This window comes from Phyllostomus discolor, chromosome 13 (genome assembly GCF_004126475.2).
Source record: "Phyllostomus discolor isolate MPI-MPIP mPhyDis1 chromosome 13, mPhyDis1.pri.v3, whole genome shotgun sequence".
NCBI classification, from domain to species: Eukaryota; Metazoa; Chordata; class Mammalia; order Chiroptera; family Phyllostomidae; genus Phyllostomus; species Phyllostomus discolor.
Window position 1 is genome coordinate 39,868,329 of NC_040915.2, and position 26,472 is coordinate 39,894,800.

Sequence of the window (26,472 nt, forward strand, 5' to 3'; positions counted from 1 at the left end):
TCTGTCCAGCCCTGCCCCCCACCAAGCTACGGATAGACCCGAGAGGGCCCACGGACTTGGGTAGGGGAAGAGGACGTCCCTTTTACCCACCCAGCCTGAGACGCAGCATCCCCGTCCGTTAGGAACCCAGGTGGGCCACAGCTCAGGTGACTGGCCCTACCTGTGACTTTGTCAACAGTCAAAGTCACAGACGTCATCCCATCACATCACCGCTGTTTCAGGTCTCCCCGAGTGCCGCTGACGCTCGTCTCTCCCTGAGATCGGAGTAGTGATTAGATTTGCCAAGAGATCACGTTATTTAATGCAGAAGTAAAGAAGCACTTTTATTACTGAGTCGTAAATTTAATATCGGGTCACTGTATTTGATTATAGTGGATTCCCTTGTCATCCCATGCGTTTTATCTGTTTAAACATGTTATTCTGCGAAGGGGTCAGACGGCCCTGGGGATCCGTGGCCCTCTGTTACAGCCGTTAAAGGTGACGCGTACGGTGTGTGAAGTTCGTTCTGGTTTTCTGTGCGTGTGTGTGTGTTTACACGTCCGTATATGTGTCTCTGTGTGTGGGCACCAAGTCACGGCGTAAAACAGCTTTCTGTGGCTCCGTTTAAAAGATCTGAGAATCCCTTCCCCACTGTGTGACCGGCGATAAGCAGCCCGTCCGCTGTGACCCCCCTTCGTGCGCACGGCAGACGCCCCTAATCACAGCACGCCCTCCCACCGAGCTCGGCCGGAGCGGCACACGCCTCTCCACACGGCCCCCCCAGCCTCACGGCCGAGCGATCAGCTGACACAAGATGAAACTGGCTTGTTACGTCTATCCCAGGGAAAAGGCGGAGGGTGAGGGCCTCCAGGGAAGAAGTGTCTGAAAATAAAATGTTTAAGGAAGAGTCAGGAAATGTAAACATTAAGGGGAACCAGCCGGGTAGAAAAGCAAGCTGCTGGGCGAATTACGTGGAGGTTAAAGACGTTTCCAGACGGTCTGATAATCCCAGGGAAGAACGGGGCGCCGGGCCCGCTCCCTCTGACTGCTCCGAGCTCGCCCCGCAAATATTTGTCTTTCCGCTCTGAATCCCGGAGAACCACATTTCACCCCGTAATGGCTCTTGCGCTTCTCGCCTCCTTCCATCACCGGGGCGCTGGTGTCAGTGCGGTTCGTTTTAAAACCCCGGTCAATTGGGAAGCTCTTTGAAACTGCGGGTTTCCCGGGGCGTAGTTTCATTTATCCTGGTTCTAGCGTTTCCTGAGAGCAAGGAAACGGACACCCGCTGCATCTCCGCTGAGGGCCTGGCACCTTGATCCGCGTTGTCTGGGCTCCGAGCTCCGACTGGGGAGTGACAGCGTGGGGTGGCGCTGTCTTCCTAGAGTTTGGGGAGGGGCAGGAGTCCGGGATGAGACGAGACACGGAGATTTGCGTCCGGCGACACTGGGGTCTTCTCACCGGGGGACTCGGCCTCTTCCCCAGGCCGGCTGCTGGACATCCTGCACACCAAGGGCCAGAGGGGCTACGTGGTCTTTCTGGAGAGCCTGGAGTTCTACTACCCGGAGCTGTACAAGCTGGTGACCGGGAAGGAGCCCACCCGGCGGTTCTCCACCATTGTGGGTGAGTGGCCGTGCGGCCGGGGCACCCGGGCTCTGGTAGGAGGGGGCGTGTGTGTGCATGTCCACCGGCGGGACGGCTCTAAGGCTATGAATCTGCGCCGTCAGGACAGCGCCCTGTGCCACACGGGGGCGCTCAGCCACTGACCTCTGCCTGGTGCTGAAAGGGGCAAAGGGGAGGAGAGCCGAGAGAAGGGGGTGTTCCTGGAACAGCCCCGTGAGCGCTGGTGGGGGAACAGGTGCTCTTGCGACCCTCTGGCTGTTGTCCTCTCGCACCCCTGAGCCAGCGTCCCTGAGCCAGAGCCCTTTGCATCTGGTCTTGACCTTTCTCCTAAATAGCCTCGCGTCGGTCTTCTCTCCGTCCCCCGCACCAGCCCCGCCCCCTGCGACCCCTCCGCCTCCGCCCCGGTTCCTGCTCGGCTCCGTCCTTTCTCCTTGCCTCCCGCAACCCCCCTGGGCGTGAAACCTCTCAGTGCTTCCCCGCGGCTTCGTCTGAAGACCCCGGCCTTTCACGCAGCCCACGGGACTCCCGCGGACCAGCCCCTGAGCCTCTGCCCGGGCTCCCCACGCTTCGGTCTGCCTTCAGTGCCCGACATGGGCCAAGCCCCTGCCTCCTCCCGCCGCGCCGCGGCGACGCACCCCCTCCCTGGAGGTGTTCCCTCTGACCCAGCCTTCAGCTCCACTGTCAGGAGCCCCTCCGAGCGCCCGCCCGCTGCCCACCGGCGAACCCCCTTGCACACTCTCACCGCCACCCCTATACCTGTAACTCCATGGCATCCGCTCGTCTGCAGGCGTTTTTGTGTGAAATCGTTTGCTTTCGTCACGTCTGTCTCCCTTACCAGGCCGTAAACTCTCTACTGAACGGAGGATGCTTTGTTCGCGTGTCCGGGTGCCTCGCGGGTGGTGGGGAGGGCTCGGGAGGAAGCTGCTGGGTGGAAGACGGTGTGTGTTGGCTCCTGCGAGCCCGGGCCGCAGACCTGACCCCCGCCCCGCCCCGCAGTGGAGGAGGGCCACGAGGGCCTCACGCACTTCCTCATGAACGAGGTCATCAAGCTGCAGCAGCAGATGAAGGCCAAGGACCTGCAGCGCTGCGAGCTGCTGGCCAAGTCGCGACAGCTGGAGGACGAGAAGAAGCAGCTGACGCTGACGCAGGTGGAGCTGCTGACCTTCCAGGACCGGTACTACAAGATGAAGGAGGAGCGCGACAGCTACAACGACGAGCTGGTCAAGGTCAAGGACGACAACTACAACCTGGCCATGCGCTACGCCCAGCTCAGCGAAGAGAAGAACATGGCGGTCATTCGGAGCCGAGACCTGCAGCTGGAGGTGAGCGCCGCGGGGGCGCGGGGCCGACGGGCGGGCGCGTGCGTGCGGACGGGCGTCCCCGGAGCCTCGCTCCCGGGTGGCGGAGCGCGGAGGATGTGTGCTCCGGGAGGCCTAGATCCGCCCAACGCATGCGCACACCCGCCCCCGGAGCTTAGCGCGAGTCTAGGGCCCGTCCGCACCTTGCGCGTGTGTGCCCATGCGCGCACCGAGCGGGGGCCTTCCATCCACGGGATCAGGACCCTGGTCCCCAAGGTGCACATGTGCACACGGGCGCCTGTGAACCCAGTGCAGCTTCCCTTCTGCTCAGGAGCCCAGATCCACCACATGCGAGTGCAGACATGGGGGCATGCACTCACTGGGGCTTCCCTCGAGCTCGGGGCCCCACTGCGCTACGCGCATGTGCAGGCGGGTGCACCCTGCCGGTGGACCAGGCCAGTGAAAGGGAAGAGGGAGGAGCCTGGAGGCCCAGGCGAGGGTGGGCTCCCAGGAGGGTCAGCCAGGAGCTGCGCACGCACCTGCTCCATGGAGGCGTGAGGGCCTCAGGCAGGACACGGCCCTTCCCATCCGTATGCGCACAGCTCGGCGTCACGCAGTGGGGGAGCCAATCACTTACCCTCCAACAATCCGTGGGCCGAGTAATCGATGTCATTAATGAGTTCATTGCCCGGTGGAGACGGGGAAGGGTATTTGCTTAACTCATTCATTCCTCGTACGCACTGAGCGCCCTGGGCCCAGGCTGTCGCCCAGGGGTACCTCCTCAGGGCGCCGGCCCTGCCCTTTGCGCTCACGTTCTAACCCGAAGACGAGCAGAGAGAGAGCTGGTGGGACCGAGGGCTGTTACCCAGAGGAAAACAGGGAGCGGGGGACGCTGTCTCCAGGCGGATGGCCGGGAAGGCCAATGACAGGGGGAGGCCCCGCCAGTCTCAGGGCAGAGCAAGAGCAGGTGCAAAGGCCCCGGGCAGGGGGCAGGCTCGGTGTCCTTCCGGGGCCCAGTGAGTAAGGGGCCTGAACGGAGGCAGGAGAGGCGGCCGGAGCCCAGGTCCGGGGGACACGGCAAGAACCCTGCGATTTATTCCAGTTGTGGTGGGAGGCCCCTGATGGATTGAGAGCTGGGCAGTGACAACTGATTTATCTCTGGATGCCGGGTGGAAAATAGACGCTCAGGACAATTTATTAAAGCGCCTGCCACGCATAAGGCACTGTGCTAAGCACTGGGGGGGGGGGGGGGGGGGGCACAGGGGTAAATATCCTGATTTCTGGTCAAATCACATGCGATTCGGTCACAGCGGACGGATCAGGAAACGATCCGCAGAATCCGAGTGAACTAAGTCGGCGGCCGAGGGGACCACTGAGCGGTGTTTTCGCTAAGAGCAGGAGCGTTTGCTCAGCTCCTGTGGATCTGAGTTCCGACCCGGCTTCGGGCTTCCCCGCCCCGCTGACGCTCGGCCTCAGTTTCCTCATCTGTCAGGGGCAGTGGTGGGAAGAACACCGACGCCCTCAGAGTGCAGACAGGGGGCCCCCTGAGGCTGGGCAGCAGTGGCTGACCACCTGGGGGCAACGGGGGCCTGGACCCAGCCCGGGGCACGGGCGGGTGGGGATCTTCCAAGGCCTGTTTGTCCCCCACGATTGCTAAGGAGGAGCGATCTCTCTGCCATTCTCCCCAGGATTTGGGGGCGTTGACCAGTGGCAGGGACAGAGACATTTCCATTCTAGAACTTTCCCGTGTATGACATTTCCGCGCAGGTGCACTAACAACGGGAAAGCGCGTCTAGGACAGAAAGGTCCGCTGGGCCAGTGCCGCCCCTGGGTCCTTTCTCGGCCCCAGGCTGCCCCCTGCCTGCCTTCTCCCATCTACCCCCCCCCAGGCCACAGTGCCCTTTCCCCTACTAAAGCCACCACGCTCGACCTGCCAGGTGCCTTGAGGCCAGTCTCTCCATGAGCCTGGACTGGGAGAAGGTCACCCGTCCCTTCGGTGCCGCCTGTCCTGCAGCCCTCGTTCTGGGTGTCTTCCCAAGGCCCACCGGTCTCGTGCTCAGGCACGGAGGTCACGGCGCCTCCTGGCCCCGGCTCCCGACACTCACCCCTTGCCGGGCAGGCCCCGCACATGTCCAGCGGTCCCGGGGTCAGATGCCCTGCCCGCCGCCTGCAGGTCCTTCGGACCAGAGAGCCCATCAGCTTAGACTCCAGAGGGCCTCGAGGTGGCCTTGCAGCAGGGTCGCCGGGGGCTCTGATGAAGCCTGGCATGAAACCCAAGGGGACAAGCCCGCACCAGCGGGGCCGCTCTGGGGGGACAGGGGGGCGGAGTCAGAGTGGGCCCGGAGCCCTTGGCCGTGTCCTCGCTCCCACTCCTAGCACTGCGGCTCTCCCGGGGACCCTGGGGCTCAGGGGACCGGAGTGGGAAACCCATCACAAAGGGGCACCGCGACGAATGGCACACCTCGGGGACACCAGCTGGGGACCCTTTATCCCCCTCCGTAACCCGTCTCAGCCCGCAGAGCTACCTGGGAATTTCCCAGGGGACGGAGAGGCCCTTGAGACTGGTCTCAGTGAACGAACCAGGAGCCCGCCGCCACCCCGGAGGAGGTGGCTTCTGATGCTGGGACAGGTTTCTCCGAGCCCTTCCCGGCCACCCCCCTGGAAGGACAGAGGGGGGCCGGTCATGCCCTTTAAAGCTCCGGGGGACCGGGAGGGACGTTGCCTCTCCTGGGTGTCCCCCGCCAACCGCCTCCCCCCCCCGGTGCTCTGGGGTGCCCCAGATCGACCAGCTGAAGCACCGGCTGAACAAGATGGAGGAGGAGTGCAAGCTGGAGAGGAACCAGTCCCTGAAGCTGAAGAACGACATCGAGAACCGGCCCAAGAGGGAGCAGGTGCTGGAGCTGGAGCGGGAGAACGAGATGCTGAAGACCAAGATCCAGGAGCTGCAGTCGATCATACAGGTGAGGGCAGGGCGTGGGCGGGGGACACTGCAGGACCTCGGCCCCCTCCTCTGCACGCGGCAGGTGACCAGGCCCCCCGCTTCTCGGACACGTGACACTGTGTGACATGATGCCGGAGCAGGGCTCCCTGAACCGACACACTCCACGGAAACCACTCCCTGGGACATCGGTGCCCGGGCGCCATGAGCGGGGAGGGCGCCGGAGAGGCTGCCTGCTGGTCCTTAAAGATCCCAACAAACCCAGGCACCAGCCCTGTGTGGTTCAGTGAAACGTCCAGGGCCTCCCTGCCTCTGTCATCACGGAGTTGCGGTGGGGACAGAGGAAACCACTGTGGAGTGGCACCCCAGGGTACAGACATTAAGGGAAGGGAAAAAAGCAGCCGTGCCCCCCCTCCAGAACCACCCCTGGGCCCGGCAGCCCCATAGCCCGGTCCCAGAGGCGCTGACACAGCGCGGAGGCTGCGGGAGCCCGGGCTCACCGGCCCAGATCGTCGCCATTTCAGGGGAAGCTTCCAGAAGGCAGATCAGCCCTGCCCTCGTTATCACCAGGAAGCGTGTGGAGGAGCCGCTCTGCTGGGCTCTGATGGAGCTTGGGGGCGTGGGGGGGATGCGCGAGCAAGGGGCCTCGGGGCATTCCCAAGCACAGGCCGGGCTGTGCTGCTGCCCGGGCGGTGGATTCCTAAATAAGACGCTGCTTACGGACCCGAGAGACGGATGCATGTCTCTGCTTTGCTGGCACGAAACCTTCTGGCCTCCCAGTGCTGCTGCTGGCTGTGTGCCCACTGCCTTCTCCCCCCCCACTGCCGTGTCCCCCTCCCGCCCCCCCCCCCAGGCCGGGAAGCGCAGCCTGCCGGACTCGGACAAGGCCATCCTGGACATCCTGGAGCATGACCGCAAGGAGGCCCTGGAGGACCGGCAGGAGCTGGTCAACAAGATCTACAACCTGCAGGAGGAGGTCCGCCAGGCCGAGGAGCTGCGAGACAAGGTGGGGGCCCGCGGGCCATGGGGCCACCCCGACCCCGCACTCCCCTCCCGACCCCTGGGGTAGACCCCCTCCATGTCCACTGTCCAGCGTCATAGGTGTCTGCACGGGCCCCCACTGCAGTCCCCCCCACCCAGCAGGTCTGCAGCAGGTCTCAGCTCACGGGCTGGCCTACCGCCCTGGGGGCTGCTGGCCGCAGAGCCGACCCTGGGACAGGCCGGCCTGCCCTAGCCGGGGCTCGGCGGGTGCGGTGACCTCTCCCCGTGTCCCCGCCGCGCCCGCAGTACCTGGAGGAGAGGGAAGACCTGGAGCTGAAGTGCTCGACGCTGGGGAAGGACTGCGAGATGTACAAGCACCGCATGAACACGGTCATGCTGCAGCTGGAGGAGGTGGAGCGGGAGCGCGACCAGGTGGGTCCGCCGGCCCGCATGGGGGTGCGGCTGAGGGCAGTCGGGACTGATGCTGGGGCACCCGCAGGCCACGCCCAGCCTCCAGGCTTCGCCAAAGTCACCCCCGATCTGGCTCCCTGGTTTCCATTCCAAAGACAGGCTCCCACGGAAGGCATTCAGAGACCGTTGGGTGCTGCGGGGCCGAGGGGGCAGGGCAGGGCCTTAAATGCCCGGTCCCTACAGCAGGGCAGCTGCGCTCTGGCCCTGTCACACCGGCTGTGACTGCGGGCACGTGCGCACGCTGGCGGCCTCCGCGCCCTCCTCCGTAAACGGGGATCCTGCCAGCACCGCCTAGTGGCGACAGTAGGGACAGCGCCGGGCTGGGAGCAGGGGCGGGCGCCAGGGGGCGGCTGGGGCGCGGACCGAGGGGGAAGGGAGCGCCTGTCGCCCAGACGCTGGGGCGGAGGGAGAGCCGGGGCGACACGCAGGGTGCCGGGTGCGGGGGCTGGGAAGCAGAAGTCGGGGGTGGGGGTGGGGTGGGGGCCGGGGTAAGGAACCGAGCGGCCCCGCCCGCAGGCCTTCCACTCCCGGGACGAGGCGCAGACGCAGTACTCGCAGTGCCTGATCGAGAAGGACAAGTACCGCAAGCAGATCCGCGAGCTGGAGGAGAAGATCGACGAGATGAGGATCGAGATGGTCCGCCGGGAGGCCTGCATCGTCAACCTGGAGAGCAAGCTGCGGCGCCTGTCCCGCGACAGCGGCAGCCTGGACCAGGTGGGGCCGCCTGGGGGGGCTCCTGCCCCGCCCCACCCCCCGCACGGCCCGCCCTTGAACTCCCGCGCGTCTGTTAGCGAGGAGTAGAGCCCTTAGTGCCGAGGTCGGAAACCGCGGGTGCAACCGGGGCTGGGCTGTCCACCCAGTAGCCTCACCCCCTTGGTCTGCACTGGGGGTTGCCCACGCCGCCTGGACGACCACCAGGTCTGAGACGCCTGCCCCTGCCAGTTAGTGCCTGTCCTCGTGGGCGGGGTAGAGGTCAGAGTGCGCGCCAGGGCGGGGCCCTGTGAGCAGGGGGCGGTGCTGCACCTGTGGGTCCCCGCGCAGTGGGCTGCAGGTGCAGTGGGAGCTCCCACGCAAGAGCTTGTCTAACGCAAGGGACCATCACCCTGCGAGGCCCAGTGACGTTCTCATCCACCGAGGGAGGGAGGGAGCCAGGGTGGCTCGCCTGAGGGCACCACCAGCTGGCGGCCTGGGGAGACTGGGACCAGATCCACCCCTGCCCCCGGGAGCACTCACCTGGCCCTAGGAGGCAATCCAGGGAAGGGGCACGTGGCCCCGGGGAGGCGGCTTCCACTCCGGCTGCCCGGGGTCTTTCTCCAGGAGACACCCCTGAGTACCAGCCCCCAGGCTCCCACTGGGAGCGCTGCCCTCCCCCACCCGGCCTCCCCCAGCCAGGCCCCGCCCTCCTCCCGGCTTTGGCTGGAGTGTCCAGTCCTGGGCTGGGCCTTCTGTGTTGCACCCTCCACCTGTTGAGCACTTCGGGCTGAAGCAGAAGCTCCGGGAAGGCGTCCAGCACCTGGGGCCGGGAGTGGCGGGGCCTCGGGGACAGCGGGAGCAAAGGCCCGGGGGTGTGGCCCCCACGGCATGCTGTCAGCAGCCACGACTGGCGGTCTTGTCGCCGCGGAGGGGGCGGTAGGGACAGGCAGGGGACACACCTGGCGGGGGTGGTGAGAGGGAGCCCAGTGGCCTGCAGTCAAGGACCCGCCTGCCCGTGGCTCTGGGACCGAGAGGGGGTTTGTGCGGGAGGTGAGGCCGGGAGCTCTGGCTGTGGAGGCCGTGCGGCCCGAGGGTGCTAGGGGGGGACTCTGGGGGCCGGCAGACGTCACACCACGCCACACTTTCACCCCTCACCCCTCAGGCGACATACACAGACCAGGAGGGCGGTGCCCGGCATGGTTTCATCCTCAGTCTGTCACTCGGTGGTACTTCCATGCTTGTAGCCTGGGCTGGGGCTGGAAGTCGGGGCAGGCCGGTGGCCAGACCAGTGGGTGGCCGTGCCTTCCCTGCTGCTCCCTGGCCGGGGGCGGACGGGACAAGTGGGCCTGAGGCAGAGAGGGGGCCGAGCTGGAAGACAGCCCTGGCATCCAGGGAGACTCGGGCCCAGGGAGGGAGCGCGGGCCGTCCTGAGCTCCGAGCTCAGGGGCCCTGTGCGGCGCCGGCCCCAGCGCAGAGCGATTTCGCCGGCCGGTGGCTGCTGCTCGCCCTCCCTCACGGCGCTGCCCTCTCCGGGTCTCCAGAGCCTGCCCAGGAACCTGCCGGTGACCATCATCGCCCAGAACTTCGGGGACGCCGGACCCCGGACCAACGGCCAGGAAGCCGACGACTCCTCCACCTCAGAGGACTCGCCGGAAGACAGCAGATACTTCCTGCCCTACCACCCGCCCAAGCGCAGGATGAACCTGAAGGGCATCCAGGTACCTGTGGGGGCCGGGGACCCGCGGGTGGGCACTGTGCCCACACTCACTCCCCCTGTGCTGTGGCCAGTCGCCTCGTTTTTCTAAATGTGGTCAGAGAGAGAGAGACAGACGGACAGACAGAGAGAGAGTAAGAGAGAGAGAGAGAGAAGTGGTGTTTCCAGCCCCGTCTGTGTGTCGACCAGCTGGGTGCTGTGGGCAAGCCCCGCGCTTCTCGAGTGTTGACCTCGCCTGGTGTCCGGCGTGCTCGGTGGCCCAGAGCTGGCTCTGGGCGGGGAGGGGACGCGTGAGTGAGTGAGTGAGTGAGTGAGGCAATGAGGCGATCTAACGAGAGGGGGCCGTGACCCCCCGCCGTCCCCCTGCACCCGTGGAGCCAGAGGCAGCGGGTCGGAGGCCAGCAGGGGACCCTGCAGGGTGTCACACGTGGCCCGGTCCCCGTCCTTTCCTGAAAATGCCGGGCACCGTCCTGCGCGGCCTGGCCGTCCCGCGTGCACCCCCCTCCCTGCCACCTCGGGCCCGTCCCATCCGAGCCTCAGCCTCCCGAGGGACGGCCTGTCTGTGCCGGCAGCTGTCACGCCGGCTGCGGAGCCGAGCCGCTGAGCCGCACACCGTGCGCCTCCCGTGACCCAGCAGTGCGGGCTCGTTTCCGTGTGTGTGCCTCCGCCGCTCTGGTGACATGTGTCTTGGGCCTGGTTTGATTTGTGTCCCCTGCCCCCCCCTTCAGCTGCAGAGAGCCAAGTCCCCCATCAGCCTGAAGCGAGCGTCAGATTTTCAAGGTCAGTGAGACGCCGGCTGTCACTCTGGGCTCTCCGTCCGTCACTCTCTCGCCTGTCACTCTGGGCTCTCCGTCTGTCCATCCGCTGCACCCACGGTGGCGCTCTCTCCTGTGGGGGAACCCGGGGGCGGGGGCCCGGGGGCCCCAGGCGGTGGGGCGTCCCCAGTGAGAGGAGCTGATGTCACCGTCACTGCAAGGGTAGGAGCTGCCACCACCGCCAGGTCACGTCTATGGTGCCCCCGCCCACCGCCTCTCCCTGGGGTGCGTCCGGAGCCCTCAGGGCTGCAGCTGAACTCGGGTGTCTGGCCCCGGCTCATCAGCTGGAGGGAGGCTCTGCCCGCCTCCCGGAGCCCGGGCCCAGCCCCACCCCTGGTCCCCCGAGACACACTGTCTGCAGAATTCCTCTCACGGTCCTCACCGTGGCCCAGGAGTGGTGACTGGCTGGCCAGGGTTCTCCAGGTGAACCAAGCACCTACTGTGTGCCAGGTACCAGCAGGCCCAGGTAGACGCTCCCGGAGCCCACGTGCCCAGGGCCATCGGGGAGCGGTGGGAGGTGCTTCGGACGCCCGGAGGAGACTTGGGAGGAGGGAGGCTGGAGAGGAGCCTGTCAGGGAGCGGACGTTTAGGCGGGGCCTGGACAAGGGAGAGTTTCGGGGCCTCCAGAAGGGCCCCCCACCCCGGACAGGGCCGGGAGCAGAGACAGGGTGCAGAGCCCGGAGCAGCCCCCGCTGGGAACGGCGGCCGAGGCTGCAGGACAGACAGATAGGCCTGAGGGCGGGGACCCGTCCCTCGGAGGGGCGGTGCGGAGGGCGGGCAGTGGGGGTCCCAGGCTGCGCTGGAGTCTGTTCTCCTGGGGCCTGGTGGAGGGTGGGTGGGCAGGCACCTGCTCATTCCCTCACGGCCAGATCCACCGTCTCAGGACCTTTCCCACCAGGAGGGCAGTGAGAAGGGCCTGGGGGGGGGGGGGGGGGTGCGGGGGGCATGCGCAGAGCAAGCAAGGAGTTCCTTGGCCGCTCACCACACCTTAGTGGCCCCCAGCGCCAGGTGCGGGGGGCCAAGAAGGGCACCTTTTGGTTCACCTCCTTGAGAAGCCCGTAGGAGAGTGTGCGTGCACCCAGCTGTCTGTGTGCCCGTGCCCAGCACAGGGTGGGGACCCAGATGGGACTGCCGGCCACTCCTCTGCGGCAGGACAGGGCCCCGGAGAGCCCGGAAGGGAAGGGAGGTGCCCCATCGGCCCCAGCCCCTGGGGTGATGGGAGGGACATTCCAGGTCCTGGAGAGGGCTGGTCCAGGCCTTGACTGAGGGCCCCGGGCCCCTCGGGGGGCAGGGACGTGTTGGTGGAGGAGACCGGGCTCCCCCCTCCCAGGAGACTCCAGTGGGAAGGGGCAACAAGAGAGAGCAGGCCCCCGTGGGAGAAAGGGGCGGGGCCACCCAGGCAGGACAGGCACCCCCTACACTCGTGCTGAAGGGGCACTCAATGCCCGGTCCCCTCCTCTTTCCCGCTCCGCCTCGCCCCACCGTGAGGACAGGGAGGGGTCAGGAGGAAGAAGGCACGGACGCCAGCCCCAGCTCGGCCCGATCCCTGCCCATCACAAACTCCTTCCCCAAGATGGTAAGCACGGCCCCGCCTCCCCTCCCCCTCCGACCCAGCCCCCCAGCCTGCTCCCCGCTCTCCTGCACCAGCCAGCCCGAGGCCATGCCACCCCCTTCCGGGGCTGCAGCCGGAGTCCTCCTTATGTTTATTTAAAGATGTTTCCAGGCCTCCTGATGTATTTACACCTTCTGGCCTCCTCCTCTCTCAATTTGACACTCGGTGGGAGGAAGCGACGGGGCTCCCGGGGGCTGCAGCGCGCTGCACCGGCTGTGGAGATTCTGCCGCGACTCCTCAGCCCCCGGCAGCGCTGGCAGCCCTGCGGGTGGGGGGCCAAGCAGCTGGGGCCCCAGACACCCCTGAGCAAAGGCTTGGTGCCCCCTCTTCCAGCCCTACGCCCCCCACCTCCTGGCGAGCCCACCTGGGCCGGGCCAGCCAGGGTCTCAGCGCCCACTCAGTGCCGCTCCCCCAGCCAGGCAGCAGCAGACGGCTGGGGAGTCGTGGTTCTAACCCCAGGGGAAGCCCTGAGAAGCCTGTCAGCTCCGCGTCCAAAAGCAGACCCTGGAGATTCGATAACCGATGACGCCTGTCTCATGGCAGCTGGGGGTGGGGTGGGGGTGGCAAATCCAGGCTCTCCTTGAAGGCAGCCCTTGCCAGAAGCCAGCAGGCCTGGTTTGAAAGCATCCCCCCTGCCCCCCCCCACCCACACACACACACACCAGGCCCGAGGGTCTCCATCTGCTTTAGAGCAGGGGCCCACAGGCAGTGCAGGGGGGGGGAGTGGCGCTCAGTCTGTGCGGGGTATAAGGCGCCCCCTCGGCCATCCCCCACCCACTGCCCTGGCATCCTCCCCTCCCCCACCCCCCATGCGAGCGGTGTGCACCAAGCTGGGCCACCCCGGCAAGGTCCCCTCTGAGGCCCTGCAGCCCCACTCCCGCCTCGGGACAGGGAGGGGGCCTAGGCCGAGTCACATTTAGCCCCCGTGTGTGTATGACGTTGACGCCCGCGGGGGCACGGACGTCTGATGCGGGCTCCCCGTAACGCCCCCGCGTGTGCGCCCGCAGCAGCCGCACCGCAGCCGGTCCAGCATCATGTCCATCACGGCCGAGCCCCCGGGAAACGACTCCATCGTCCGGCGCTACAAGGAGGACGCGCCCCACCGGAGGTGGGTGCCCCTCCGCGCTCACCCCCTGCTGGTCCCGGGCGCCTGCGGAGGGGGGCGGCATGGCGCCTGCTCTGCAGACGAGGGGGCGGAGGCTGGGAGCAGGGGGCACAGCTCTCCCAGGGCCACCCAGCCGGCTCTCGAAGGGCAGACCTGCCCCACTGCCCCCCCAGGCCACCCAGAAATCGGGGTCTTTCGTCCCGTGGCTCAGGGCCCAGCTTTTTCCTCCAGAGAGAGAGAGACCCTGTGCGTGGCCGCAGCCCCGGCTCCCTGTCCCCCTTCCTCACCTCTTAGAGGCTACCAGCGCCCCCAACAAGCAAAGCCACGGGAGAAGCGCACCTGGGCCTCAGGTGTCTCCATGTTTGGCTCTCTGCCCTCCGAGTCTGAGATCGCGGGTGGTTCCGGAAGGGCCGCCAGCACGGAGCAGCAGGTGGGGTGGGACCCACGTCTCTGGTCCTGCCCGGCGCCTGGCTCAGGCCTGGTGGCTCTGTGGTGAGAACCACACTCGATCCACTCGGATCACGCTGGCTCCCGGCTCCCGGCCCGGCCTGGCAGAGGGCGCCGGGCCCTCACACAGTGTGGCCCAGCTGAGTCTCCCCCCTGCCCCCTGAGGACCTTGGGTCCGCTGTGTCACAGGAAGGGAGAGTGGCGGGAGCAAGGAGCACGTCGGGGACTCTGCCCGCCTGCTAGTCAGGCCTCTGCCAGGGAGGCCCAGCCCCCAACCCCCCACCAATGGCGTGCAGCCTCATCCGGCCCGCCCTGGGCCCGTCGCCGTTTCCCCTCCTGCCAACCATCCTCTCCGTCCACCCGGCCCTCGAAGACCCAAAGCCGGAGCATTCCAGAAGCTCCCCCTCCCTGGAGCTCCCGCGCACACCGCCAGGTGCACAGAGCTCACACTCACGAGCTCTCCCGCTCCTCCCCTCTGTCTTGCAGCGCCGTGGAAGAGGACAACGACAGTGTGGGGTTCGATGCCTTAGACCTGGACGGTAGGTGCCCGGCCGCCCTGAGACCGCAGGTGTGCAGGGGCCATGGCCACCTGACCTCCAGCCAGGGCAGGGCTCGCCTGGCTGGAGCCCTGCGCACAGTAGGTCCTCAGGAACCCGTGGGATGGATTCTGAGAGCAGTGCTCAGGTGCTGTTTGCGCTCACAGAACTCGGCCTCGCCCTGGGGCCAGAGGCACCCGGGGGACCTGTCCTTGGAGTCGTGGGCGCCGGGGACCACCGGCCGCTGCACACTGGTCAGGGCCCGTTTGGGTTTTTGAGAGAGGAAAGCTCGGTCGCCTGGCCCGGTCTGACGGACCCCCAGCGACTTTGCAGGAAGAAACTATCTTAGAGGAAGGCCCGTTGGGTAGAAGGTGGCCGGAAGCTGGGAGACCCCTTAAGGATTATCCGTTTATGAAGTGGTTAACCATCCCGTGCAGGACAAGTAGGAGTGGGGAAGGGAGTCAGGGATTGAGGTGGGCGGCAGTTAAAGGGTTTTCCCGCCCCCTGGAAGGAGGTCCGGGGCAGGCGACCACCAGGCAGACCGAGGGCAGGTCCTGGACCAGCTGCCGGGACAGAGCTGGTGGGAGCCGGGGTGTCGCCTGGGCCAGACGGCTGCCCAGAGAGCCGTGTGTGCGGCTCAGTCTCCGGGGCGAGAGCGTGCGCTGCACCAGCGTCGCCCCTCACAGCCGCGGGGCCAGGTCCAGCCCCCAGGCCTCGCCTCTCGGGGCCCTGGCACAGGTGCCTGGCACTGGTGAGCTCCCTTTGAAGGGGCTCCTTCGGGCAGGGACTGGACCCTCGGCCTCCGGGGGCCTCCGGGGCGCTGACCGATGATGCGGCCCCTTCCCCAGGCTCCCTCGCCCAGGGGAAGGATTCCCCAGGAGGGACCCGGCGCCCACCCTCGCGGCCCCGCCTGCTGCTCCCGGCTCCTGAGGGGTCCCCGTTCCTTTGCAGACGACAGTCACGAGCGGTCCTCCTTCGGCCCCCCCTCCATCCACTCCTCCTCCTCCTCCCACCAGTCCGAGAGCCTGGACGCCTACGAGCTGGAGCAGGTCAACCTCATGTTCAGGAAGTTCTCCCTGGAAAGGTGCTGTGGTCTCGGGAAAGGGGACCAAGGGGGGCGGGGTGGAGTTGGGGTGAAGGGCATTCACTCCCTACGTCCCCCCCGAAGGGAACCTGCCCCGTCACCCCTGACATCTAGAAGTGCAGTCCAGGAACCCCAGCATCCCCACATCAGAAATCACTTCCCCTGCCCCGGATCAGGCCCCGGGAGGAAGGGGACTGGCCTGGGGGGGCCGCCAGCCGGGTGGAGGTGGCCCAGCTCCCCACCGAGTCTGCACAGCAGGGCCCCCCCCGCCAGCTCCCTCACAGTGACAGCACCCTGAGCACCCGGCGGCCCCGGAGCCTGCGCCCTCTGGTCGGCCGGGAGGGACCTAGGTGTCCGGGGTCCGGCTGCCAACTCCCGTTCCGTTTCCTGACCCAGACCCTTCCGGCCGTCGGTCACCTCAGGGGGACACGTGCGGGGCCCCGGGCCCTCGGTGCAGCACGCCACGCTGAGCGGCGACAGCCTCCCCTCCCAGCTCACCCTGCTCGGGGGCAACGCGAGCGGCAGCTTCGTGCACGCGGTCAAGCCGGGCTCGCAGGCAGAGAAGGCCGGCCTGCACGAGGGCCTGCAGCTGCTGCTGGTGAGGGGCCGGGGCCGGGGCCGGGGCGGTGGCTTGGGGGGCAGACCCCACCCCCACTGCACCAGCCGGGCCCCTGTGGGTCTGTGTGTGCACATTCAGGTGCCCCGGGGGGTGGGCAGGAGGCAGCGGAGCCGGTGAAGTGGGGTGCGGTTGGCTCTCCGCGGCGCTGAGCGGGCCAGTGCGGGGAGACAGCCCTTATTTCTGTGGGGAGCCGCCCTGCCGGCCGAGGAGCCCCTGAGGGAACGGCCTGTCGTTGACCCCTAGCTGGAAGGCTGCATCAAGGGCGAGAGGCAGAGTGTGCCCTTGGACACCTGCACCAAGGAGGAGGCGCACTGGACCGTCCAGAGGTGCAGCGGCCCTGTCACCCTGCACTACAAGGTCAACCAGGAAGGTACGGCCGCCAGGCTCTCCCGCGCTCGGCCACCGCCTGCAGGGCCCCCGGGGCGGAGGGGGGCCCTGGCCTCCCCGGGGTTCCATGGGAGGAAGAGGCCGGGCCCAGCCCCGTCGGGAGGACCTGACGGGGCTGGTGGGCAGGGAAGGGCAGGCGGACATGAGTGCACACACAGACGCACCTGCCTGGCTCACGGTGGAGCCCGCAGGCCCAGCCACACGGCGGCTGCTGGACCCGGACAGGGGAGGCCAGGGCTCCCTGCCAGGTCCGGCTCCTCCTCCTCCTGGCCAGGCCAGGTGGACACTGGCTTCCTCTGTGGGGCTTCCCAGCCCCGAGGCCAGCGTAGGCCCTGGGGGGCCGCTGTGGAACGAGCAGGGCTGTGGGGCCACACTGAGAGCCGGCCCTGCACCATGGCGCCTGGACCCACAACAGCCCGCCCCCCGCTGCGCACACCGGCCTGGCCCCCGACAGCTACCCCCAGCCTCCTTGCTTGGCCAGGACGCCCAAGCAGCGGGCACTGAGCTCGGTCTGCCGTTCCGCACCGCCCGAGTGCTCGTCCTCACCTCCCGGTCGTTTCCTGCATGATTGTCTCTGCAGCTGGTCTTATTTTTAACCACCGGGCTCATGAATGTTTCAACAGAGCATAAATAGCCGCTTTCCTCCAGCCCTTCCCCGCTGCCGCCCGCCTGCCCCCAACCCCGGTCGGTGCGGGGGGTGGGGGTGGTGCTCCGAACCCAAACCAGGGCCCCCTCCTCCCCCTCTCTCCCGGGCCTGGCTCCTCAGCCGAGCAGGAAGCCCCCGGGCAGTGCCCCCCAGAGTTGTGCAGCGGGATAGCCCCGCGGTCTGGGATTCAGTGAAGGAAAGGCTCTCTCCGGCAGGCCCAGGTCTGTAGGTCTCTCCTCCCGGGCGGCGGAGAGTTCAGACAGCAGCTGGCATTCACGCACCCCGGCGGGGGGCAGGGACTGACCAGGAGTCCCCCGTTCTGACCAGAATCCGACTGGACCACCCTGCGGCTCACACGTCGCAGCATGGGCGGGGCAGACGTTCCTCTAGCGATTTCCGGGCCTGGCTGTCGGGACTGCGTCGCTGTGTTCATGGGGTCCCCTGCACACGGGCTGACCAAGGGGCCGACATTACGGATCATGTCACAGGCATTCTGCATTCTGCGGCATTAACTCTATTCACGGTCCGTGCCCTGCCTGCTCCCTTCCAAAGGGATTTGTGAAACTTCAGGCTGAAGAGCAACAATGTTACATTAGGTTAAAACGACACATGCTGTGGTCCTGCCACTTCAGAAACCCCCTGGCCGTGTCTGTCCGAGCCAAACGTGCACGGTCAGTGACCTGATCGGTCCACTTCTGTGCCTGCATCCAAGAGAAGTGCATACATGTGTCCACTGGAGACATTCGTAACAAGGTTGATAGCACAGCAGCGGCCCGAGACAGCGCCCGTGTGCACACAAGAGAAAGGAGAAATCAGCACCAGGTGGAATAGTGCGCGGCGATGAAAAAGCACGGTGCTGCTTTGTAGCCGCACTGTAAGTGGCTCTCACAGGCACGACGCTGAAGCCGAGAGAAGCCAGCCGGGGACAAGCACGTGCCGTTTGCTCCCACGAGTGTGCAGTGGGGCGCGGCTGGTCTGCCGGTCGCAGGCAGGACCGCGGTTCCCCACAGAGGGTGTTGGTGGAGAAGGCACAGGAGCCAGGGCTCTGGGTGGTGCTTGCCCACTGGTATCCATTCCTGCACGGGCGTCCAGCTGAAGCCTTGAGAATGATGCTGTTCGCTGCGTGCACGTTTCGCACGGCCCGCAGGGAAGAAATCCAGTAAAAACACTAGCACCGCGTGATGGCGGGGGACACGTGGAGACTGTGGTGGAGATGCCGGATTTGTCGCAACGTGGCACAGAATTTAGCTCTGAGCTCCCTGGCAGCCAGGACCATGAGGGAAACCTATAGATGACCCAGCTACTCATTCCCTGGCCGCCGGCTCCCAGAGGGACCCCACGGGTGGGGTGGGGTGGGGTGGGGCGTGTTGCTGGGGGCGGCGGCGGCGGCACCGAGTGGGCGGGTGTGCGTGCCCCGGGAGCGTCTCTGCAGCCCCGCCCGCCCCCCCCCCCCCCCCCCCGCAGGGTACCGGAAGCTGCTGAAGGACATGGAGGACGGCCTCATCACCTCCGGCGACTCCTTCTACATCCGCCTGAACCTGAACATCTCCAGCCAGCTGGACGCCTGCTCCATGTCCCTCAAGTGCGACGACGTCGTGCACATTCGGGACACCATGTACCAGGACAGGCACGAGTGGCTGTGCGCGCGGGTCGACCCCTTCACGGACCACGACCTGGACGTGGGCACCATCCCCAGCTACAGCCGGTGAGGCCGGGGGCTCACGCCGGCTCCTTTGCCTGTTGAACAGCGAGGCCCAGTCCCACCCCCCCCCCCCCCCAGGCGGGCGTGTTGCTGTCTCCCTAAATCCCAGCGCGCCCCCTGTCGGTCATTCCGGGGCAGCCGGGCAGCCGCCAGGGGCCGAGCGCCAGCCTGTCCCCTGGATAAACGCACAGGTGTCAGTGAAGCACCTAGAAACTCCGGCTGCTCAGCCAGCCCCTCGAGGGCAGGCAACCTCGGGACACCCAGCCTCCAGATGAGGAAACTGAGGCTCAGCGCCGAAGTTCCCCGAGTGACTTTGCCTCAGCACCACTCCGATAGCACTGGGGGCCGGGTGGCGCTGCGTCCTCCGCTGGGAGCCCCCTCTCACCTCCCCGCCCTGAGGCTCCGCCCCCTCGCACCTCCCCGCCCTGAGGCTCCGCCCCCGCACACCTCCCAGCCCTGAGGCCCCGCCCTCGCCCAGCCCTGAGGCTCCGCCCCCTCTCACCTCCCAGCCCTGAGGCCCCGCCCCTCTCACCTCCCCAGAGCCCAGCAGCTCCTCCTGGTCAAGCTGCAGCGCCTGATGCACCGGGGCAGCCGGGAGGAGGCGGACACTGCCCACCACACCCTGCGGGCACTCAGGGTAGGTCGCCAGCGGCCTGCCCTCCTGGTCTCCGGAGGGATCCCAGAGGGGGGCCGTTGATCCCAGGGGGACACGGCTCTGGTGCTCGGGGGAGCTCACGTGTCCTGCCAAGCCCGCGGATCTAACGGGGGGCGGACTGATTCCAGAACACCCTGCAGCCCGAAGAACCGCTCTCCACCAGTGACCCGCGAGTCAGCCCCCGCCTCTCCAGAGCGAGCTTCTTCTTCGGCCAGCTCCTGCAGGTAAGGCCCGCCCAGCGCCAGCGGACTCGCCCACTCCCGCCACAGTGGCCTGTCCCCTCCCTCCGGGAACAGGGGCCGTATCCCAGCAACAGCAGAGCGTCACCTCCCTCTGGGATGAACCCAGAGGTTCATCCTCACAGCGACGGGTCGGGAGACAGTCTCTGCACTGGTTCGAGGCAGACCCCGCTCTCATAACAGATCTGAGGGTGCTTACCGCTAAAGGCAACGTAACCCAGCTGAGAAAATGCTAACAGAAAGCCCAGAAACCCTGTGTCAGGAAATGAAAGTGAATATTTCAGCCATCTGCTTCCTCTAGACCCTCAAACTGAGAATGGAATTTACCTCTGAGCATCCCGGCAGCCCAGGAGAAAAGGGAAACCCAGCAGAGCCTTCATATTTTCTCTAACCACCAAAACGTGTCAGCTCTTTGGGACCAAACTACTTTTCCCTTGGACTTAGTTCTGAAAGGACTGTTTTTGTCATAGATTGTTTCCCAAGGAAAACTGAGTGGTAGCGTAGTGACTGGTAGCAAGAAGTGATTTGACACAAACCCTGGGCAGGCGTCCGACCTGGCTGTCTCGCCTGTCCCTGGGGGAGGAAAGCTGAGGGTGTCGTGTTGAGACATGGCCCCATGAGCGTGTTCCTGTGCTAACGAGGTCCCGGGGAGCTGGTGTGTCTCCCCACGGCCCCATCCTGATGTGGGGACACAGGAAACCCAGGGACGCGGTGTGGCCCCAGAGCCCAGGCAGACGCGAACAGGCGGCAGAAGGGAACCCCAGGGCGGTCTGAGCGGCCTGCGGGCAGCACTGCACCAGAGCACGTACTGTCACCCTCGAGTGAGACCCGCTGACACCCGAGGGCCGTTGGCCGCAGGGCAGCCCGAGGAGTACGGCGAGAACCCCGCAGCCCTCCCCACCCCCGGGACTCGCCGCTGAATCTCGGAAGTGGTCGGCGCTGCCCGAGCAGCACCAAGGGGAGCAGGGCAGGGGGGAGCAGGCCAGGGGGTGCAGAGAGCGGGGCCCTGGGGGGTGACGTCCTGCCCACACCCACCCGGAGGGCCATCTGGGCTGTGCTGCCAACGAGGCTCCCGGCCAGGGCCTGCAGCAGCTGGGCACCCCCAGTCCCCACGTGCCTGTGGGGCCGCACGCCTAGGTCCCCCCAGAACGCCGTTGGGGCTGCAGGAGGAACCGTGGAGCCCCACTCAGCACCAGTACCCGGGGCTCCAGGCCTGGGAGAGGCAGGGGGTGGGCGCCTGTCCACTGGGTGGGCTGATGACACCCGGACATAAAGGCCCCTCAGGCCTGCCAGGTGCCCTTGTGTTTTCCCGGGGGCTGAGGCAGCTCGGCCGGGCTGGACACGAGAGCGGGGACCACAGCCGCCCCCACCCCGCTGTCCCCCAGTTCGTGAGCAGGTCGGAGAACAAGTACAAGAGGATGAACAGCAACGAGCGGGTGCGCATCGTGCCGGGGAGCCCGCGGGGGGGCCTGGCCCGGCCCTCGCTGGACGCCACCAAGCTCCTGACCGACCGGCAGGAAGGTAGGGCACTGACCGTCTGCCTCCCTCCCCCCGCCCCCCCCCCCCCCCCCCCCGCAGAGGCCCGGCGGTCTCAGGGGTCCCGCAAAGGGGGGCTGGGGCGTCTGCTCCCTCCCCATGGGGGTGCCGCCCAGGGAGGATCTGCCTGGCCTCAGCTGCGGGCGGGGGTGTGGGGGAGGGGGCTGCCAAGCTCACCCTGACGAACACCTGCTGCACTTGGTTTGAGTCCCGGCACCCGGGGCTCCCACGCCGCAGCCACGGAGGGTGGGAAGCTGGGAAGGAGGCCCTGCCCCCTCCCCGTCTCTGTCCCTGGTGGCTTCCCGGGGCTCCTGGAGTAAGCCCCCAGCCCCACCCGGCCGGCCCTGCCCTTGGGGGGCTCCCACTGTCGCCTCGCTGCCCAGTGTCTGCCCTCCCTGTGCCCGGACCAGGGCTGCTCCGGCTCCCTCCCTGCCCAGGCCCCTCCTCTGAGCGGCCAGCCCCGACCCCCCTGCTCCAAGCCGCTTCCCCAGAGCTCAGCACCATCCGAAGGGACAGAGTCCGTGACCTGCTCCTTGTCCACCTTCTGCCACCACAGCCCTCTGGGCACGGAGCATCGAGAGGCAGGGCCCGGCCCACGGCCACTTCCTGGGTGGTCCAGGGGCGTCCTGGGCCCCACGGCCTCGCCGTCAGCAGCCATCCTCCAGAGCCAGCCCCCCGTTTCCGTTCTCCCCAGAAAGCTCCCCAGCAAGCCTCCGTGGGGCCAAAGGGCACCCAGGGCTTCCTGCCCGCCCCCGGGGCCAGGCAGGCCGCGGTGTCACAGCCGGCCCTTCCGTGTCCCCCCCCCCCCCCCAGAGCTGGACCCCGAGAGCGAGCTCAGCAAGAACTTCAGCCTGGTCCCCTACAGCCTGGTGCGCGCCGTCCACTGTGCACGCCGCCGGCCGGTGCTCTTCACGCCCACCATGCTGGCCAAGGCGCTGGTGCAGAAGCTGCTCAACTCGGGGGGCGCCATGGAGTTCACCATGTGCAAGCCCGGTGAGCGCGCCCCGCACCCCACACCCCGCACCCTGCACACCCCAGGAGCCCTCCGAGCCCGCGCCTGGGCCGGCCACACCACCTCCCGGGGCTCGGGGGCGGCCGGAGGGCGGCGGAGTGGCAGTGCCCCCTCCCGGCCCGGTGTGGACGGGGGGGGGGGGTCTGCGTGCCTGTGCCCGCCTCTCCCGGTTCCCGGTGGCCCGGAGCCAGGGCAGCAGCCTTCCCTTCCCGGTTCCCACTGAGCGCGGTGGGTGGGGGTCACAGAACCCGCCAGGAAACTCCAAGTGGGGTCTCCACTCGGGGCCCTTACGTGGGAGGCAGGCCACCCGGTCCCTGGGGGCTTCTGCATCCCCCTGTGGCAGGGGGCAGCGATGGGTGGATGGGTGGGTTGTAGGTGAATGGATGAATCCATGGATAGATGGGTCGGTGCCCTGATGGATGGATAGATGGGTGGGTGGGTGGGTAGGTGGATGGGTGGATGATGGGTGAGTGGGTGGGTGAGTAGATGGGTGGATGGGTGGATGGGTGGGTGGAGCAGGAAACCCTCCACGCTAGGCAGCTGCTGATGGGCACTGCAGCACGGTGCCCGAGCTACTTGGCCAGGGAGCCTCGTTGCTGAGAGGCCAGACCAGGAGTGTGCACTGCCCAGCTGTCCGTGCGCTGCCGGGAGGGAGGAGTGTCCACACCCCCGAGGGGCCTCGTGGTCTGCCGCGGGAGACGGGGTTTATTCAAACACGGCAGAAGGGGATGGGGATGGGGACGGGGGGTTCCGTCCAGCCCGGAGTGGAAGACCGGGGTGCGAACCGGACAGTCGCCCCGAGTCACCCCGCGCCCGCCCCCCGCAGACGTCGTCACGAGGGACGAGTTCCTGCGGAAGCAGAAGTCGCAGACCATCATCTACTCGCGGGAGAAGAACCCCAACACCTTCGAGTGCATCGTGCCCGCCCACATTGAGGCTGTGGCGGCCAAGGTGCGGGGGCGGGGCTGGGGCTGAACGGGGGCGCCTGCCCGGCTGGCCCTCTCTGGGTGGCCAGGGGCCAGCGCGGGATGCCTCCGGGCTCTCCCCTCCCGTGGGCGGGGCTCCCCGTTTCCCTGCCCCTCCCCGCCCCCTCGCCCCTGCTCTGGCCTCGCGCTCTGAAACCTGCCGTTTCTGCCGGCTCTTCCCAGTGCCCACGTCCCCGTGCGTGTGCTGTGCAGGGACGGGGGTGCCTGGCCGTGACCCCAGGGCCGGCGTGTCAGGCTGAGAGCCGGGGGGAGCACGGGGGTGGCCGATGTCGTGTTTGGGGGACAAATGAGGGGACCCGGAGCGTCAGAAGGGTGGTGGTGGCGGCATGCGATGTAGAGTCTGCTGGGGCTGGGGGACGTGCACGCACAGCTCCCGACCTTGGGCAGCGACCTTGGGGGCGGCCAGGGACTCCACATTTGCCGTCCAGCTGCCGGTCACCCCGGCACCCTCCCGGCCAGGCCACTCACTCAGACAGAAGCCCGGGCGGAGCCACCCGCCTTCAGCCGTGTGGTGCTGAGGTCGGGTGGGGAGTTTGGCCGGTGGACTGGCTGGACGATGGCGCAAGGGTGGGAGCCGAGGTCCCGTCCACTGGGACCGCGATGCCGTCCAACAGACGTGCCTGTTCGCAGGCCGGGAGGTGCTGCGCTGGAGGGGGCGGGGGCGGTGACAGACGGACGGACGGACTGATGGACAGACGGAACCAGGGGGCGCCGGGACCTGGAGAGCCCCCCAGCATGTTTGCTTTTGGGACTGGCTGCGCTGCCAGCCTGGGAGCGCCTGCCGTTTCCCACATCCGTGCTCTGTTCCAATGCAAAGGTTGCTTCTTTCTGAAGTGGCACCTCCAGCCAGGCAGGGGGCGTCCCCGTTCAGAGACGCTGAGCTCGCCGGCCCAGGGAAGGCACCCCCAGGCACCTCTCGGGTTCCTGGCAGGCACCCCCAGGAACCTCCAGCCACCTCCCCTCTCGTGCATCCCCTGCCCCTTGCCCGGGACCGAGGACGCCTTCTCAGGCCGCGGAGAGCGGCAGGTGTCCTCGACACCGATGCCACGTTTATTAGACCCTTCCATGCTGTGGGTCTGCCCCGGCCGGGCGCCCGGCTCTGCGCAGCAGCGGGGACCCAGGGTGGCATGCGCGGGGCCTCGTCCTGAGAGGCCGGGTGTCGCCAGGGGGTTGTTCCCCAGGTCAACGGCAGCGCTCCCGGCGCTCAGCCTGCCCGTGCCCCGGGCCCCGGCCCCGGCTGCCGGAGCAGGGCGGGCCCACTGCTGACCGCCGCCCCGCCCCCGCAGAACAAGCACTGCCTGCTGGAGGCCGGGATCGGCTGCACCCGGGAGCTGATCCGGTCCAGGATCTACCCCATCGTGCTGTTCATCCGGGTGTCGGAGAAGAACATCAAGAAGTTCAGGTAGGGCTCCAAGCCCCCCCGCCCCAGCAGCGCCCTAGAGCACCCCCTCTTCTCCCATGCTGGCCGCCCAGGACAGCCGGCGTGGTGGGCCGCCAGGAAAGGTCCGGTTGGGACCTCGTGCAAGGCCTCGAGACGTGTGGAAGGCTGGGCTGTGGGGGCCGATGGCAGAGGACTCTGAGGTTGGGGCCCCACCCGTGCACGGCATCCTGCACCCTGACCCCGGGTCTGCTCGCTCACCACAATAAACAAGACTGAGGGCTGAGGCTGCTTCCTTCTGTCACCTAATGTTGACGGAGCGCCTGCTTCGTGCCGGGACCTAGGGGACCCAGGAGTGAGCAGATGAGACCCAAACCCCTCCATCCCGGCAGGATGGCCGGGCCCAGCCCAGAAGCCGGCGTGGGCGGGCAGGGCGGGCACAGGACGTGGCGTGGCCGCTGCGGGGTCTGGGGGCAGGCTCCTCAAAGAGGGCCGCAGGGTCGGCACGGGACCCAGCCAGCCCCCCGCCACCAGCCTGACCCCGAGGACCGAACAACACAGGGACTCGGGCAGGCGCCCCCACCCCTGTGCTGCTCGCCAGAGCCGCCCAAGTGTCCCTTGACAGACGGATAGACGAGCGAAACAGGCCCGTTGATACGCTGGGCTGTCGGTCAGCCTCCAAGGGCAGGAAATGCCGACACGTAGCACACGGGGGGAACTGAAGTAACAGGGGACCCACTGTGTGCCAGGGAAATCACCCAGACACAGAAGGACGAAACCGTGTGACCCCACTTCCACCGGGCCCCTAGAGGAGCAGTCAGATTCACGGGGACCGGAAGTAGGAGGGGGGTGCCGGGGGTGCAGGGCGACGAGAGTTTACTGGGGACAGGGCCCCAGTGTGGGACGATGAGAAAGGTCTGGAGACGGTGGTGGGGACGGCTGCGCTGCCATGGAAATGCACCTGCCCCTCAACTGCACGCTTCGACACGGTTAGGACAGCAACTTGTATTTTATGTGTAGTTTGCCACAGTTAAAAGGTAAAGAGAAAGTTGTTTTTTTTAAATCCCCACCTCTTGGGGTTTCTGTAATGGACAGAAGAGAGGGCTCGGGGTGCCGAGTGCTGGAAGGGGGGCCACTGTGGGGAAGCAGCCCAGGGAAGGGTGGTCAGCGGGGTGGCCCGAGGAGGGGAGGGGAGGGAGTGGCCGAGCAGGACAGCGGCCCCCCGGGGACCAGCCTGCAGCCCCGCCCTGTGCCCACAGGAAGATGCTGCCCCGGCCAGAGACGGAGGAGGAGTTCTTGCGCCTGTGCAGGCTCAAGGAGAAGGAGCTGGAGGCCCTGCCGTGCCTGTACGCCACCGTGGAGACCGACATGTGGGGCGGCGTGGAGGAGCTGCTGCGCGTCATCAAGGACAAGATCGGCGAGGAGCAGCGCAAGACCGTCTGGGTGGACGAGGACCAGCTATGAGGCGGGCGCCCCGAGTCCGAGCGGGACTCGGGCGGGGTGTCCGGCCCCCCACCCCCGCCGGGTAGTGCTGCGGGGGCGAGGGCCACCGTGTGGCCCGCAGAGCCGCCCCGGCCTGGGGGCTCCGTCCCGCCCAGTCAGAGCCCCCTCCGGGGAGCCCTGGGGGTCAGGCGTCTCGGGAGACGCCTGGCAGCTCCTCCTGCCGGGGCTGACCCCGCTCACTGGTCCGGCGCCGCTGGCCGCAGCGGGAGGCAGGGCCCCACTCGGGACACAGAGCCGGGCCGAGGCCGGCGGCCCCCGGAGCGGAGCAGCCGTTGAATGTGAGCGCTGGGCAGGCGTGCCGCCGGCCTGCCTGCGCTGGGGACGCACGGGGCGCACGTGCCCGGGGGAAGGGGGCGTGCACCGCGCCATGGTTTTCCTTGCATTAAAATTTCTCCACTTCCTTATCTCCAACCATCTCTCTAATGGGGTGGTTCGCAGCCCTCGTCTCTTCCCAGACTGCAGACCGCCCCCCGCCTGCTCGGGTAGGGCCCCGTGCTGAGTCGGGAGACAGTGGGG

The 26,472-nt window shown here is 67.4% G+C and overlaps 1 protein-coding gene across 3 annotated transcripts in view; it reads left to right on the forward strand.

Annotated features, from left to right (window-relative positions):
• Positions 1 to 26,249, forward strand: part of CARD11 (caspase recruitment domain family member 11) — a 70,327-nt gene extending 44,078 nt beyond the window's left edge. For 2 of the 3 annotated variants that reach the window (XM_028527267.2, XM_036013855.1), the window contains exons 4-25: positions 1,462 to 1,599; positions 2,596 to 2,921; positions 5,678 to 5,857; positions 6,689 to 6,841; positions 7,123 to 7,248; positions 7,804 to 8,001; positions 9,522 to 9,698; positions 10,423 to 10,474; positions 12,003 to 12,085; positions 13,129 to 13,229; positions 14,160 to 14,212; positions 15,161 to 15,293; positions 15,690 to 15,891; positions 16,156 to 16,282; positions 18,410 to 18,650; positions 19,188 to 19,284; positions 19,431 to 19,526; positions 20,927 to 21,062; positions 21,891 to 22,070; positions 22,916 to 23,040; positions 24,362 to 24,477; positions 25,713 to 26,248. In XM_028527267.2, coding sequence (XP_028383068.2) covers positions 1,462 to 1,599; positions 2,596 to 2,921; positions 5,678 to 5,857; positions 6,689 to 6,841; positions 7,123 to 7,248; positions 7,804 to 8,001; positions 9,522 to 9,698; positions 10,423 to 10,474; positions 12,003 to 12,085; positions 13,129 to 13,229; positions 14,160 to 14,212; positions 15,161 to 15,293; positions 15,690 to 15,891; positions 16,156 to 16,282; positions 18,410 to 18,650; positions 19,188 to 19,284; positions 19,431 to 19,526; positions 20,927 to 21,062; positions 21,891 to 22,070; positions 22,916 to 23,040; positions 24,362 to 24,477; positions 25,713 to 25,917 — 3,245 coding nt within the window. In that variant the 3' untranslated portion in view covers positions 25,918 to 26,248. Of the gene's footprint in view, positions 1 to 1,461; positions 1,600 to 2,595; positions 2,922 to 5,677; positions 5,858 to 6,688; positions 6,842 to 7,122; positions 7,249 to 7,803; positions 8,002 to 9,521; positions 9,699 to 10,422; positions 10,475 to 12,002; positions 12,086 to 13,128; positions 13,230 to 14,159; positions 14,213 to 15,160; positions 15,294 to 15,689; positions 15,892 to 16,155; positions 16,283 to 18,409; positions 18,651 to 19,187; positions 19,285 to 19,430; positions 19,527 to 20,926; positions 21,063 to 21,890; positions 22,071 to 22,915; positions 23,041 to 24,361; positions 24,478 to 25,712 lie in introns of all 3 variants that reach the window. The other variant, XM_036013856.1, reaches the window with a different exon arrangement.
• Positions 26,250 to 26,472: the final 223 nt, after the last annotated feature.